General features: G+C 26.0%; 4 protein-coding genes across 5 annotated transcripts; 1 reads left to right on the top strand and 3 right to left on the bottom strand.

The window, feature by feature from the left end:
* Window positions 1-103: 103 nt before the first annotated feature.
* Window positions 104-3317, bottom strand: LOC112691539 (DNA-directed RNA polymerase II subunit RPB7). Its single transcript, XM_025565823.1, has 7 exons — window positions 3221-3317; window positions 3037-3146; window positions 2764-2974; window positions 1943-2008; window positions 1144-1215; window positions 280-313; window positions 104-218 (listed from the first exon to the last, which is right to left on the bottom strand). Exons 1-7 carry the CDS (start codon window positions 3230-3232, stop codon window positions 205-207), a joined length of 519 nt encoding a protein of 172 aa, XP_025421608.1. The 5' UTR covers window positions 3233-3317; the 3' UTR covers window positions 104-204.
* A 350-nt stretch (window positions 3318-3667) lies between these two features.
* On the top strand, window positions 3668-5691 carry LOC112691204 (trafficking protein particle complex subunit 5). Its single transcript, XM_025565358.1, has 4 exons — window positions 3668-3989; window positions 4050-4176; window positions 4257-4439; window positions 5429-5691. The coding sequence occupies exons 1-4, from the start codon at window positions 3823-3825 to the stop codon at window positions 5525-5527; spliced, it is 576 nt and encodes a 191-aa protein (XP_025421143.1). The 5' UTR covers window positions 3668-3822; the 3' UTR covers window positions 5528-5691.
* On the bottom strand, window positions 5677-8013 carry LOC112691212 (up-regulated during skeletal muscle growth protein 5-like). 2 transcript variants are annotated; one of them, XM_025565371.1, is made up of 3 exons: window positions 7896-8013; window positions 7651-7744; window positions 5677-5884 (listed from the first exon to the last, which is right to left on the bottom strand). In XM_025565371.1, exons 2-3 carry the CDS (start codon window positions 7741-7743, stop codon window positions 5792-5794), a joined length of 186 nt encoding a protein of 61 aa, XP_025421156.1. In that variant the 5' UTR covers window position 7744; window positions 7896-8013; the 3' UTR covers window positions 5677-5791. The 2 variants fall into 2 exon arrangements, with proteins under 2 accessions (XP_025421156.1, XP_025421150.1); XM_025565365.1 differs by having other exon boundaries at window positions 7651-7749; window positions 7896-8009.
* A 1851-nt stretch (window positions 8014-9864) lies between these two features.
* LOC112691460 lies at window positions 9865-11528 on the bottom strand. The gene is made up of 2 exons (XM_025565718.1): window positions 9997-11528; window positions 9865-9927 (listed from the first exon to the last, which is right to left on the bottom strand). The coding sequence occupies exon 1, from the start codon at window positions 11519-11521 to the stop codon at window positions 9998-10000; it is 1524 nt and encodes a 507-aa protein (XP_025421503.1). The 5' UTR covers window positions 11522-11528; the 3' UTR covers window positions 9865-9927; window position 9997.
* Between the last annotated feature and the right edge of the window lie 4821 nt (window positions 11529-16349).

The raw sequence follows: 16349 nt of genomic DNA, 5'->3' as shown, positions 1-16349 counted from the left end.
TCCTATTGATGTAAAGTAGAACTTAACAACCACAGTGGTTTTTCTAAGTGGTTTTCTGTTTTGTTTAAATATACACATACACACAAACGCACTAGAAATATGCTTAAAAAATTATAATTAAGTTTATTTAAACAAATTAATAATAATAAAAATTTTACAATAAATGTTGGAAAAGAAATTGATATCCGAATGAGTCTTATTTTTTCAATGGATCAATCCTGAAAAATAAAATACATGCGTCAAATAAGAACAATTTTAAACAATGTTTTCTGTACTAACCCAAGTAATCATCCATTAATGTACCGATAGCAAACTGTAAAATAAACAATAAATATCTCAATATTTATTTATTTCTATAGGATTTCAATATTTGAAAAATACTTCTAAGTTTATACAGGTTAAAAGTAGTAAATTTATTTTATTATTCAAGAATTATAAATTCTTATGTTAAATGTTGGGGTGTGTGTCGGGGATGTGGAAAATTAAGATAAGTAGAAGTTAAGGATAAAGATGCCTGACCCCAAATAGTTGGGAGAAAAGCTAAGAAAAAAAAGAAGAATTATAAATTCATTGTTAATCTTTATAGTTTCTTCTATTTTTCTTCCAAAAAATTAAAAATATAAATTCTGAAATAACATTATTATATTATCACACTTTAAACTATATAGTACTTTATTATACTATAATAGTGGACCAACAGATTGAAAGGATAATCAAAATTGGAGCATTGGACAGAGATGGCTGGAGAGACACCTGTTTGACAGCATGGTTCTAGTGGCCGTATACCCGAAGAAGAAGTACTTGTATTTACTATGAATTAACCACATCATGTCCTATCATAGAAGTGTTATTGTATTCAATATGGATAATATGGATGTCATCTAGTATGTTTAATAAATATACTAGTCCAGTGCTTAAATGGATATTTTACATAATAAATCAATGTGTTTGCATATAGATTTATTTATATTGCCCAAAAGAAATATTTAATTTACGTTGTATTAATTAAGTTGTTTTATAATTTAATACAACAAACAGTTCAGTTATAAGTGAATAATGTACCTGGTTGTATTTTATTATATTGTTAGATATAGCAGTTAACATAACAGTTAGCAGTTTAATATTAAAAAAAAAAATACATACAATTCCAGATGCATCAACACGTGTTCCAACAATTTTTAATCTGATAGTGTCTTCTGGCTGAATTGCTATGTTCTAAAATCATAAAAAAATGTATAGTATTTTGTAATATTTCCCTTGAGGATTATCAATAGATAAAAATATACTAATTGTGCTTATTGTTGCTATGAGCAATGTGTTAGTTCTCACATCATAATTCACACTGAAGTGAATATTGGGAACCAAAAATGTATGACTTTTATTTCATTTTTATTTTAATGTTAAAATTAAAATTAAAATGTAAATTTATTATTATAAATAATTTAAAAAAATTGTTAACCTTCAGATAAAGTAGAAATACAATTTTTGGAAGTTTGTTCAAAATGTATATAAATAAAGTATATGTATATGTAAATATGAAAACAAATGCTATACTGTGAACATATAAAGTTACTTTGTAATGACAATATTAAGTAAGAAAATAAGAAGGAACAATGAGTTTTTAAACATTTGGTATCCAAATATAAGTACCAAATAGTAATATCAAATTTTATAGTAAAACTACATTCGCTATTTTAATATAATTTATTTGATAATTAAACATAAATTTACCTATTTGGAATCATAATACATTTGTGTACAAACCAATTTAACATTATGAATCAAGAAATTAATTATATAAAATAAATAAATGATTTAAAAAAATGTTGATTATATTTTTTTATATTATATAAGTAAGAAACTAATAAAAAATAGAATTTTGAAAAATTTCAAAAAATCTTTAATAGTAATTTTTAAATAAATTATCTTGAGTGATACTTACTTCTTCTTTTGATTTGTAACAGGGAGGTGATGTGTTGGGACAAAATTGTAGTTCTGATGGTATTGACTGTAACAAATTCAAAATACAAATTATTTATGTGACATTTTTAATGTATAATTTTAAATATTTAAAGATAGGGATGTATTTTATTTATTTTTATTTTTTTCATACAATACTTAATGAATTATTTAAAAATTAATTTTAAATTTTGAATAAACTGAGGAATGTATTGATTATACTGAAGTTTTTTTTTATGTTCGCACAGTTTAAACCAGATGGATCAGAGAGATTATCAAAATTAGGTTTTGTTGTGAATATTTTAAAAGTAATTAAGTAAAATGAGTACTAAAAATAATATTTTAAGATGAGAACTAATATTTAAAATGAAGAATAGTATAGACAAATATAGACAGTAAGAGTATAATTAAATAAGAGTAAAATTACATAACATATTCCTTTTTAGTCACAAATAAAAAATATGAAAATAAGCCACAATGGAATATTACCATTTTATATTAGCTTTGGATTTTCTGATATGAAGAAATCAAAAAAAAAAAAACTATTCGTTAAGTATAATTTATTTATACTAGTCTATATCTACTAGTAAAGAAACACATAAGTTTTTCAACATTTAATATTTTCCTAAAAAAAAAATAAAATCTTTGAGCTTTTTAAATGCTCATAAGCTAATATTATTTGTTTACAATATTGACAGCAATTTAATTCAAAATATTGAAAGATATTTTATTTTTCATACGCCTTCTAATAAATTTTAAGTTTATATAGAACATTTCATTTTTTTAAAAAAATGTGAAACTTACATGATGAGATATAAAACAAGATAGTGGTCCAATTTCAGCAAACATTCCTACTTTGTTTAATTGAGTAACTACAGCTTCCAAAACTTCGCCTTTAAAAGGTCGAAAAACTATAGCTTTATATTTTACTGTGTATACAACAAATCCTTGTCCAGGTAGAATTAATCCACAACCAATGTTATCAATATGTGTTACAGCAATTACAAATCCATATCTTTAAAATAAAATATGAAATTAAAAATAAAATTGTCCAGACTTATAATATGGATAACTTACTTTCCAGTACATGTGCCTTCTACTTCACGATACAACTTTTGTTTTACAGTGTCTAATAACTGAGGACCGAAGTATCGGGGATGAAGCAGAACATCATGTTCTAAAGCAATCTAAAAATTGTTTAAGAACATATTTTTTTTCGTTAAAATAATAATACACAAGGCAATAGGTTCAATATACTTACGTGATAAAACATTCTTCCACGATTAAAATGATATAATAATTATATATTATAATTACAAAAATTAACGAAAATACAAAATCATAAATAGTAAACACCGGGTTTATCAATTTATTTGTTATCGTATTATGTATTTATACAGTATTAAATTGTTTACATTTAACATTAATACCTCTATTAGTTAATCCAAATAGAAATTGAATTTAATCGGAAAAATTAAAATTAAAATTTCACTTATATCACAACTAATAGAAAACAGTTATAACTAAATTGGTTAATCGATAAAATGTAAAAAATATAATTTTTTTAAATTATATAAATATTGAAAAAATGTATATGTAATGTCTTTGGATAAAGTGTTATCTATTTTTCTATTAAAGTAAATGATAGTTATCGTAAATCATTATAACTCATAGCATTATCACGATTATAGATATAATAACCTATCTATAACGTGGCACTGTGTATTCTCTCTAGGTTTATATTATGATATTAATATAGTTAATAGTTTTATAAATATAAATAAAAATTACAGTGGTTGGAATCTAGTAATCTAATACGAGTTATATAGGCTAGTATTTATTACTTATTGAATTTAATTTATAATGAATACGATACAAATATCGAATATGAGACAAAAAACAAGTATTTTGGATAAGTCTATAAGTAAAGGTAAAGGAGAAATTAATATGAACTGTTTTGCACTGATGTTTTCTGAATTGGTTCAGTACTGTCAAGGGAAAGCACATACGGTTAATGAATTACAAACAAGGTTGTTACACACATTTTGATGGCATTTTGTACCGCAGTTAATTTATACATTTTCTTCTAGATTGTCCGACTTAGGTCAAGAAGTTGGTACAAAATTAATAGATTTGCATTTTGTACGTGAAAAGAACAGCAAACGCGAAATCAAATTATTGAATATGTTACTGTTTATAAAATCTACATTTTGGAAAGTATGATCCAATATATTAATAAAGAAAACTAATAGGAATTATTATTGTATATTATTTTACAATCAATATCAAATTTGTAGAATTTTTTTGGTCGTGAAGCTGATAAACTAGAACATTCAAATGATGATGATTCTACATATTATATTATTGAAAAAGAGCCACTTGTGAATAAATTCATTTCAGTTCCAAAGGATAAAGGTAATTTGAACTGTGCTATATTTGTCGGTGGCATTATCGAAGGAATTCTTAATTCATCTGGATTTGTAAGTATTTGTAACTATCAATTAAATATTAATATTTCTGTTTAAGTCACATTCAATAATATTCAGTTTAAAGTGAACAGTTTTATTAATACTCGTAATACTTGAATATTTTTTTCATTTTTGATACTTGGTATTGATAATTGTATTTCCATGCTATTAATTTTAGATAATCTCATGTACTTAACAATTTATTGCAATTAATAATTTTGCTTTTGCTATTTCAATTATTTTTATCTTATTAAAGAATTTTAGAAAAATATAAAAGGTTTTAAGTTTATAAATTCATCTCTTATTAAAATTTACAATTTTTTAAAATGGCTCCTTTCATATTTTTTCTAGTTTGCAATATTTGCACTGAATAATTTATCTACTATAAGCATGTCCAACAGTAGGTTCTTGATTTAAATTAGTGTTGGCCATTGCTAATTAATAAGTGAAAATATGACTTGTTCCTTAGTACAGTAATTAATAGATCTGCATAACTAATTGATTATAGACATTTTCTTTATATAAGTGTAGTCACTTCTTTATTAGTTTAATTTGATGGTAAATAAAAGCATTGATTTTATAATAGATCTATTCTATAATCAATGCTAAAAGAAACTATAAGTCATATATTTCATTACAATTTTTTACTGTCTTATACTATTCAAATTATTAATTTTTCCATTGTATATTTTATAAAATCAACATTAATTTAAAATTAATTAAATACTAAAAAATAAACAGGAAATAAAGTATAAAAAATATTTTTAGTTTAAAAATGTTTCATTGTTAAAAGTTACATAGATTACATAATTTTAATTTTTTGTTTTATTTTATTTAAATTATAAATGGGTGAAAACTCATTAATTTAATATGATAGTATAATTTGATACAATTTTATAATATAAAAATATTTTTCATATGATATTCAATATAAATTATTTACTGAACTTCTTATTAATAAAATATTTGTTATATTAACTACTTTTTATTATATTTTGTAGAATGCCAAAGTTACAGCACATTGGCATAAAGGTACAACTTATATGGTGAAATTTGAAGATCATGTTATAACTAGAGACAAACAAATGGATGAACGATAATATAAAATTTAATTTAATTTAAAGGTCTATAGTATCTGTTAATTATTCATAAATATATATATATATGTATATAGATTTGTAATAAGCTAAATATGCTTTAAAGTAAACTGAATATAATATAAACATTGAAAATAAATGAAGAAACGGAATCTTTATTTCATATATATATTTTTTTTTTTTTTGTATATGAAATTAATCTTAAAAATATTCAAATCATATAACCTAAATCTATGATGCATTTCTAAAATTAATAAAACATTTTATTTAAGATGAAGAACTTGGTTTTTCTGCTTTTGGACTGCGTAGTTTATATAATAAATATCCTACAGCTACGGTTCCATAGGTTGCACACACAATCTGTAACAAAAATGAAATGTTTTTAACATTATAAATTATAATCAAAAATTAATATAAAATCATAATACTCTAGTATAAAACAAAGCTAGTAAACATAGTAGTATAAATATTATATATAAATAATACTATATATAATATATATAGTATACTAGTATATGTCATATACTAATCATGTACTGAAAATGTAACTCAATGAACAGTTAAAATAATTGTATTCTCTATTAAAAGAAAATTGGTTTTTTTAATTAGTTTTATAATTTTTCAGTATTTTATTGTAAAATAAATTTTTATAATAATATAATTTTACATAAATATGAAACTCATAATTTAAAGATCAAATACATCAATTTTATTAAAATTATGAATTTTCAAATAAACAAATAAATTTAATATGTAAAGTAAAATAGGAAATTATTAATTATTATATTGAACAATAAATATTAAAATGAAGTAAAATGCCAATAAAAACTTGGAATTAACATAAGGAATTGATTTTAGAATTTTAAATAATTGGGTATAGTATATAATATTCATTAATTTATGAAATTAATTTTAAATTGGTTATAATTTCTTTTAATATTCATGATGAAATTGTAATTGTTGAATCTATCAAAATTATTGTCTTAAAAATAATTTATCAGAATATTGTTACTTATGTCTTGATACCTTCAACATTAATTTTAATGACTAAATAGAATTTTTAAGTTCATAAAATAATTGTTATTATATCGATAATATTGGAGAATATTAGAATATTTATGAAAACAAGTTCAGTAGAACCTAGATATCCATGTTCAGTATTAATAATATTCATTTTTTCAAAAAAGTATATGTATCAAAAGTAAAGGCACGTAAGCAGTATATTGTACAGAAGATTAAAGATGATAAATAATATTAATTTAATAAAAATGAAAACACAACATAATATATATATTTACGGAAATAGTTTATATATTCTTTAATTTCTGCAAACAGGAAAATTTTGAATTCTATGATGTCATGAATTAATTAAAAATTAGAAATGAAAGAAAAATATTTTTTAACTACAAAAAACCAAGACTAATTATTTCAAATGTCAAGTCCTGATTATTTTAAAACATGAAATAGTAAAAAATATATAAAATAAATAAATAAATAAATACATAGTTTAAATAAACTGTAAATAAAAAAATTAAGTTCAAATTTGTTAAATAAAAAATGTCCATTAACAGTGATTTTCATTTATCTACGTTGTTGTGTGCTGAAGTCGGTTGAATCCGGTTAACACACTTATTGCAATTCATAACGGTTTGAATCCGATTTCAGACTTGTGAAAAAATAAATCACTACACTGAAAGTATTTTATTAATGACGTTTATTTGAATCGATGCAACTATGTCCTTACAATGAAATGGGTTTTTTATCGACTGACGACGTTGACGCTTATATGCTAATACGGCGGCGGTCGACACGTATACAAAATGCTTACATCTACTATTTAAATCTTAATGAAAAACATTGGTTCACAACAACGTAACTTCACCCCCACCCCACCATTACCGTGAAAATCAAAGTTCTACTGTGTCTATATTTCAAGTTAATACAAATGTTGATGAATTCAAACCAATAAGCCATGATTGAATTATAAACTTAACTATTGAACAAAAATTTACGTTATGTTCATTAAAATTAACATTGCAATAATCAAATTCTTAAAAATAATTGACCTATGACCTTGAATTGTCATTGAATTGTTTACAGAAATGATTATTTTAGTTAAAACTCACGTTAACTCGACCTTTGGTCGTCAAAGTATTGAAGTATTTTCCCATGCCTGTTAACTTGGCGATTTCGGCTGGGTCTCCTTCTTCGTGTGCCATTCTAAACTAACAAAATTTCCAATTTGATGTAAATAAAATTATGAAATCGCATTGAAAAGTTCTCAGGTAAAAAATTACAAGGAAATAAAATAATTTTACTTGAATCGGTATAGTAACATAAAAATAATTTAATATTTTTTAATTATACCTAAATGGTTTTTTGAATAATCGTACAAACAAGTAGAAGTGTAAAATTCGATTGAAACAAAACACACGAGTATTATGTAAAGCAAACGATTTTCTTATCAATTAAGGCAACTTGTATAGTCCGCCGCTAGGAATAACGAAGGTAGAGATGGAATCTATAACAAAATGTCGGACAAGAGATAACATAAACTCATATGTGAGTACAGTGTTATCAACTTATTCTCTTATTTAAAAAAAAGGACGACATACTCAATAAAGAAAATATGAAAAAATGAAAAACAAATCTACTTAATTGCAATGGCGCATCTCTTTAGAACCTACATTTTGATGTGTTCACTTATCCGGTATCTTCTCTACATGGTGTATCTGGAATAGTGTAAATTCTGAATCATGATTAAAGATATTTAAATTCATATTTAAGATACATATATTAAAAATACATGCGGGTATAGTCAGTGGCGGCTTGATCATGAATTTTGTGGTTCACTGAACCACCAAAAAGTTTGGGGTAGATGTCATAGGTGTGAATACTTGGTCTTGACATCTGGCAGCGGTAGGTAATATAAAATTGGTAATTTGATAAAAATTAGGAAATGTTGTAACCTAATATGACTTTTTGGTAGGTGGGTAGGTGGTATTAACTATGCTTGAACCACGAACTGAAAAATGTCAAACCGTATAGTCTAACGCCACTGCAACCAACCACTGATGTATTTCAATAATTTTTCTTTTTTTTTTTGGTAACTATATTTTTGTAACTATCTTATAAAAATTGAAATGCATATTTTTGCATATTTTGGTAAATAAAATGCATATTTTACAATTTTTTATTGCATACAAATCCTAGCCCTGGTAATTAGATACTGTTTTTACTATTTGTTCATCACTAAGAAGCTAAAATCCTGGATCATTGGTATCACAATTTATCCACTCATTAATGTTTTCTTCGTCAACATTCTCTCCTTCAGTAAGAGATTTAGAAAAATTAGCCAATATACAATACGTATATATTTTTTCGTATACATATAAGTATGTAGACGATTCCGTGGAAGACAGCGGATAATCCGCTCGCAGATATTCGAGAGTAATCTATATTTTGTTTAAAGGAAATTTGGTTCTAAGGTTTTTTAAATCATTATTATTTATTAATTTATTCAAAATTCATTATTTTATTAACAATTAATACATTTATTTTTAATGAACAATTCTGTTATGTCTAATATAGTATATAGGCTATAGGCAAGTAATAAAAATTTTACATGCACTATACATCCAAACAGGTTTGTGAACTGAAATTCTAAATTTATATTAATACATTAATGATAATGATAGGGTTTTCAAAAAGGTATAAGATATTTAATATATCAAAAGTTATTAAGATAAACTAAGGAACTACTAAAGTGCTCTTGATCAGTGGTCTTCAACCTTTTTCGACCAGTGACCCACTTTTCTTATCAAACATTTTTCGTGACCTATGCCAGCTTCCTAAAACTAACTAAAACTAACCTAACCAGCTTCGTTAGCCTTGAAAACCAAATAAAAAGTTAAAATTGCTTAATTTATGTCATTGTAGAAGTGCTTTTATAACTGAATAAATTAATATCTATATCTATATATATATATATATACACATATATTTATCTAGGTATCTAAGTAATATTTAATTTTTGTTATAAGTTATGATACCAAAAGAACGCATGTAATAATACCGAAAAAAGTATATGTTATAATCAGGGCTCGTAAGTTCATGCCCTAAAAAATGCCTTAAAAAGTTAAAAAATATGCATTTATATGCACTAAATATCTCAAATTATGCACTTAAAAATGCTTACTTAAATTTTTTTATTTATATTTAATAATTATTTATTTTTGAAATAATATGAATTATCCATTCATTTTTTTCATAGCTATATTTTATTATTTTTATGTTACAATTAAAAAAAAAAATAGATTTTAAATACTATTTAATACTATTCCTGAGCTTCATGAACTGTGTATAATGTACGTCTTTGTCAGTTATTCATTTTAAATCTGAAACTTTTAAAACAAATTTATTCATTAATATTGAAATAACATTAATAACTTAATTACAAAATTTATATTTACCTTAGAAATTACATTGTACTATCATCGATTTTTTAATGTTGTCAAGCTTTAATGAACGACGGTTATCTGTGACTAAATTTTTGTATTTTGAAAATGACCTTTCAACGTCAGTAGAAGTAATTGGTGCATATTTAAAATACGAAAAATCATCAAGGATCATGTCTTCGGGTAGTCCTAGATTTGTCATACTTTCCTCTTCACCAGATAATATTTTGCAAATTTTGCAAATCATTTTGTAGCCGGCATTACTATTTAGAACTGAATCTAATTTAGTTTTAATACTGTCACTATGTTGCCCTTGAAGTTTCTTAACTATGCCACTTATTGTTTCGGTTATTTTAATTGAATCAAACAATGATAATTTTTGCTCTTGAAGTTGTTTTATGGCCGTTGGTAAACATTCAAAGTTCGATTTGATATAAATCAAATTTGCTTGCAGCGTTTGAGATTTCAATACATCTTGAGCTTTTTTAATTGCTACGCTATCATTTGAATCAAATGATTCGACAACATGCTTAATTGACTTAAAATGTTCACAATAATATATAGCTGCCGAAATCCATGTTCCCCAGCAAGTTAGAATTGGTTCTGGTGGTAATGCTAAATCAGGTTCAAATGTTTTGAATATTTGTAAGCGATGTGGGAATTTGCGGAAAATTTTTTTCACATTAGCCACTAAATCATCAACAGGAAAATGTGAACGAATGTCTTCTGCTACTCGGTGTAATTCATGCGCAAGACACGTTACATGCACCATTTTAGTGTAAAATACTTGTAAATGACGTGCTGCTTTCTTCATATAAGGCGCTGCGTCTGTTAAAAACAACAGCACGTCATTATAATGTAACCCTTCAGGCCAAATTAAGAACAATGATCTGTCAAACGCTTTACAAATAGAGCTGTGGTTTGTTTTATCAAGTTCTTCGACATTAATTAAAAATATTTCACCGGGGCCATCGTGTGACAGAATACCAATAATTGTGTTGACTATATACCTTCCTTCGATGTCAGTCGTTTCGTCCATTGAAATCCATATTTTTTTCCCATTGATAAGTTTTTTGATTTCATTCATTTTCTCGGTGTAGCAGTCATCAATATATCCAATCCGCAATGTAGATTCGACAGGAATATTTTGTCCAGTATACTTGGCGAGAAAACTTTTAAACTGTGGATTGGCCAGCTTGTTTAACGGAATGTTTGCTGCCAACATAGCTCTGATTAAATCTAAATTAAAGTCTGACTTTTTTGAAGTTGTAGGCATAAGTTGTTGCAAATTTTTCCGCTCATTATTTTTTTGAAATCGAATAAATGATGCTTTGTGTTTTTCAGTATAAATATACTGCACAATACTAAAGCGTTTTTCACTCGCTACTTTTATTTCACAAACCTTACAAAATAATATTTTACTGTCGGTTGAGAATATATTTTCACCAAAATCAGTAACTAATTGCTTTAGTTTAAAGGCCGAAGACGGTTTTTCTTTCGGCATGTTGGATATTATTATTGGATTTAACGAAACGAACATACAAGTACACACGTCAAAATAACGACTGAAACAGTCTCCAGTTAGAATAAAAGGACGGTTCGAAGAATCGCTCTAGTCTGGCCCCGATAACGCGGTTTATGAACGGATGTCGTTAGTCCTCGTAGACCTATTCGTTCCAAGAAACTATTGTTAAATTTACGAGTATCAAGAAGATAAGAAAAGAAAAGATAGTACAATTTCTATTTTTAATTTTATACATATTTTTCATTTGCATTTTTGATAGATGCTAATAGAATATTGTATAATATTCCCTGATAAAGTAGAAGTATGCATAAATATGCCAAATAGGCAAAAAATCTCTAAATATGCAAAAACATGCAAAATAAGATTTCACATATTTAACTATGGTACCTTGAAATAGATTTCTTTTCATCTAGCATTAAATACAACTTAGCAAGATTGATATGCAAATGCATGAACTTACGAGCCCTGGTTATAATATACAAAAGAAATTAGTGCGATATTTGTCCCGGACTTTTTTCACACGAAATACCTCCACCTCAGCTCAATTTCATACAGTTTAATAGATTTAACAAGTTAATTTAACAAGTTATATATATATATATGAAAATGTTTATATTGTAAAAGAGTAAATGAGTTATATGGATTAAATTGGGCTATCGCTATACGATTACTTCATTTGATTGTTCATTCTTTTTTTTTTTTGAAAATGAAGGCTTCAACAGGAAATATTATTAGCTAATAGATGTTACATATTAGATGAATTAGGTGTTAGATTTAATATTACAATATTTTATATGACATATTATATAGGTGAAGTAAGATGTAAAATAAGAATTTACTAATAATATTTGTGATACTTAAGAATAGGACAATATTCAGAGTTTGTTTTTCGCTAAGTACTTTAACTATGTTGAATGGCATGTTCAGGTTGGTGCGTATTGAGATATATTGTGTACACTCCTCCATTACGTAATGGACAGTTAATGATTAGTGGCATGTGTCATATATTGGTTTTTGATTTTTTTTTTTTTAATTAGGTATAAGTGAATAACAAAAAAGTGTTCGTTCTAATCTTCTACAAACTTATAATAGTATAAAATAATACGGTTTAGGGTTTGTTCGAAAACATTTTTATGCAATATAATATGACATACATTATATAATATTTATACATATGAATTTTTTAAATTTTAAACATAAAACTTATCGTGACCCATTCCACCGTCCTGCAAAATATTTTGTTATTTTTGTTGTTTGTATAATAATACCTGATCCTTATAGATCTTAATGCGCAAAATTCAAATCTGAAATTAGTTTGTCTCTATCACGTCTAGTTTTTTTACAAGATAGTATAACATTTACCTATACTATAACCTATACTAACCTATACTATAACCTTATAGGTTATATAAGCCACCTTGTTGACCTAATAACATTCCCAAAACTTTTAAGTCACCACAAACAATCCACTTATGTAGTGGATATTGAACTTTTTCTAACATTAAATGTAAGTTTTCGTAAGTTTCTTTTAAATGTACTGAATGTGCAATGGGAATAGACGCTAACTGGTTTCCGTTATGAAGTAAAACACCTTTTAGACTTCTTTTAGATGAATCTATAAACAACCTCCATTCATTCACATCATAATATTTGCCAAAATGTTTAATTAATCCAGAAATATTATTACAAAATACAAGTGGTCCTTCTTTTGAAAAAAATTGTTTGAATTCCATTTCACGATTCCTGTACCAAGAAAAAGTAGTAGTTTTTGCAAGTAAATTTTTTTCTTTGAGTCTCGAACCCAAAATTTCAGCTGCCTCTTTAGTAAGAGCTAAGTCACGTACTAAATCATTTAATTCAAATTGATTGAAAAGTTGTGGAGCATCTGTGGTGTCAAGTTGAAAGTCTTCGTCATTATTACTAGAATTGCCAGCGGAATCTATAGAAGTATCGTGGTTTAAAATAGTTTCGAAAGCTTTGGATGGTACAGGCACTGGTAATTCAGGGTCATGTGGTATTGGTCGTATAGCAGAAAGTAAATTTGGGTAAATTATATTCGATTTATTTTTTTTATTATAACCGGAAATATTAACCATACAAAAATAGCAATCATCAATATGATTTTTTGGTTCTCGCCAAACCATTGGTACTGCAAAAGGCATTGATAAACGCTTACCTTGTTTCCAATTTCGCAAACTTTCAACACAGGATCGGCAAGCAATATGGGGTGCCCAAGATTTATTTTGATCGCCTAAATGAATACCAAAATATTCTTGGTATACATTTTTAACAAAATTTGTAATGTTATTTCGTTGTTTCATTATAACATATTCACCACATATATAACAAAATAAATTTGAGTTGTTTTTACAACATCTTCTTTTAATTGGTTTAGACGTCATACTAAAAAAAAAATTGAAAATCAAAAATCGCACAAATAAACTCTAAGAAAGGTGATATAGGTACAACTCGGATATTTTATGAAGACTAAAATGAAAGTAACTATAGAGAATAAACATAAATTGTGTGAGTTTAAAAATATATTTAATTAAACTACTATAAGATAAAAAATTTAATAAAGATAAGATTAAAATTTCAGTAAAGTAGACGACATTCAGTTTATAATAATAATAATTCGACGAATATATCGCACATTATTGTATGACTAATGACTATACAGAAGAGACAATATTTATTATTCGAATTGTAGAAAAACTAGACGTGTTAGAGAAAAATTGATTACAGATTTGAATTCAGCGCTTCAAAATCTATAAATATAAGTGCAAAAAGTTAAAACAGCAAAGTAGTCGCAGGACGGTGTTCTTAAAGCTTACGCGACCCAAAATTGGGTCGCGACCCACTGGTTGAAGACCACTGCTCTAGATAAACCTATTCGATAAAAAGTTTTTATAGTTCCTATTTCCGTAATTATACACACCATAAACAATTGTATTTTGTTCGTGTTGTCGTGCGTATATAATACAAAAATGTCTTAGGCGTAATTAAAGTAAAAAAAATGGGGGGGGGGGGCTTCAGCCCCTCATATACATTTTTCAATCACTGCCTCTCAGAAGCTTTTTTTCCACCCTTTACCCTCTAAAAAAAATGTGCTTATTGGAAGGCAAGTAAAATTTAAAAATAAATAATAAAACAATAATTCGCTTTTAAGTATAGACAACAGATTTATTATAGTTTTTTACATTTTATATTCTTATTTTTCTATTTTTTTTAGCAAATGTATTTAAAATAATTTCGGTGTCAACAATAATATCTCTCTCATTATTAAGTATTGCAAATTTCGAAAACCGTACTGTGACATAGTAGACCTGAGATAATTATTAATTCTTATTGCAGAAAATGACAGTTTGCAAGTAGCCGAACTGACCGGAAGAGTGATAGCCAATTAAATCATTTTAAAAAGATTTGGAAACGTATCTTTAGATATATTTTCTTTGATGGTTAAATAGTTAGGAACTCCTTTTATCATATTTTTCAAAACATAATTATATTCTGTTGTGCCCTATAATAAGCACGGTCTAGACTCTAGAAATAATAGACATATGATTTAAGACCATGATTATAATATTGTTACTAAAAAAAGAATAACAAAAATGTATTTTATTCGTTTTTTCAGTTATAATCACATATTTTTTTTTATTTATTAATATAATAATATAAATTTCTGTATGGTTTTTGGGGGCGCTTTAAATGGTTTTGAGGGGGCTTAGTCCCTCCAGCCCCCCCTAATTGCGCCTATGAAATATGTATTTAGATTATCAAAGTATACCGGGGACCAAACGTCCTATGGCTAATAACTCTCCAGGACGAAACGTCCTATCTTAAAAATTGCCGGGAACGAAACGTCCGTGGACTGGTTTATTGTTGGGGACGAAACGGTGGGGACAAAACGTCCACGATTCATAAAATATATCATCTACAAATATTTTCTTACTAGATCATAGCAATTTTAAATTAGAATTTGTAGAGTAGAATAAAATATTATTTACTGTGTCAGTATTTTGTAGAAAATTTGCTGGAAACAATATTATATATTTACAAAATCCGAAAATGTGTTATTATAATATATATGTTATTTTCTTTTAATACAAATATAAATCTTTGGCGGAATCGATAACTCCCATTATGACATGTCCAATCATTAGTTTCCAATTTTGAAATTCTGATGTTCTTTATTGGAATTCAATTTGGGAATTTAAAATTGTGTGACATGTATAGTAGTAATAACATTGACTATATATTCAGAGTCTGTGGTAATAAGGATACTCAGACATCTATATTAATAATCAAATCTATATAATTGTAAAAATGATCTATGAAAATACTATAAATATTCTTTAATCAAGGCAAACTTCACTTAGAAAAATGTCTATTTGGTAACAGACTTATGAAAATTAATGAAATATTGATTAGACAATTGATAAAACCTAAAAACTTAACCTCAAAAAAACTCTGATGATACCAACTTTTGAATATTACATGGATAATGGTTATAATGTTGTTCTTGTTTGATTGTATTCAAAACAAAGTTTTCCGACTGTATAGTTATTTATTATTTCTTCCCACATTGTACGATTATTATAATTTACAGGTAATACTTTTCTGTTGAAGAAAAGCTTTACTGGTAAATTATAATTAAACGTGCAAATAATTTGTATTTATGATCCGGTGTACATTCTAAATATACAGTTAATAAATGAATCTTGAATTCAGCTAGAGACTCGTCTGTTTGTTGATGGAAGTGTCTACTTGTTTTGTTTGAAGTGTTTTTTTTTCGGTAATTGTTTGAAATATATTATTTTTGTGTGCGATTTTGTGCGTAAAG

The sequence above is a fragment of the Sipha flava genome, unplaced genomic scaffold (genome assembly GCF_003268045.1).
Source record: "Sipha flava isolate LNK unplaced genomic scaffold, YSA_version1 115_pilon_pilon, whole genome shotgun sequence".
NCBI classification, from domain to species: domain Eukaryota; kingdom Metazoa; phylum Arthropoda; class Insecta; order Hemiptera; family Aphididae; genus Sipha; species Sipha flava.
Note: the sequence above shows the minus strand (reverse complement) of the source record. Positions and strands in the feature narration are given on the sequence as shown.

Excerpts from the sequence above, each read along its gene's own strand:
- LOC112691460 (XM_025565718.1), bottom strand. The coding sequence starts at position 11,521 with ATGTTCGTTTCGTTAAATCCAATAATAATATCCAACATGCCGAAAGAA.
- LOC112691212 (XM_025565371.1), bottom strand. The coding sequence starts at position 7,743 with ATGGCACACGAAGAAGGAGACCCAGCCGAAATCGCCAAGTTAACAGGC. Across the intron at positions 5,885-7,650 it reads CGACCAAAGGTCGAGTTAAC|ATTGTGTGTGCAACCTATGG; the intron begins GTGAGTTTTAAC and ends TTTTTGTTACAG.
- LOC112691204 (XM_025565358.1), top strand. The coding sequence starts at position 3,823 with ATGAATACGATACAAATATCGAATATGAGACAAAAAACAAGTATTTTG. Across the intron at positions 3,990-4,049 it reads GTTAATGAATTACAAACAAG|ATTGTCCGACTTAGGTCAAG; the intron begins GTTGTTACACAC and ends ATTTTCTTCTAG. Across the intron at positions 4,440-5,428 it reads TTCTTAATTCATCTGGATTT|AATGCCAAAGTTACAGCACA; the intron begins GTAAGTATTTGT and ends TATATTTTGTAG.
- LOC112691539 (XM_025565823.1), bottom strand. Across the intron at positions 1,216-1,942 it reads GTTACAAATCAAAAGAAGAA|AACATAGCAATTCAGCCAGA; the intron begins GTAAGTATCACT and ends TTATGATTTTAG. Across the intron at positions 314-1,143 it reads GTGTTGATGCATCTGGAATT|TTTGCTATCGGTACATTAAT; the intron begins GTATGTATTTTT and ends TTTATTTTACAG.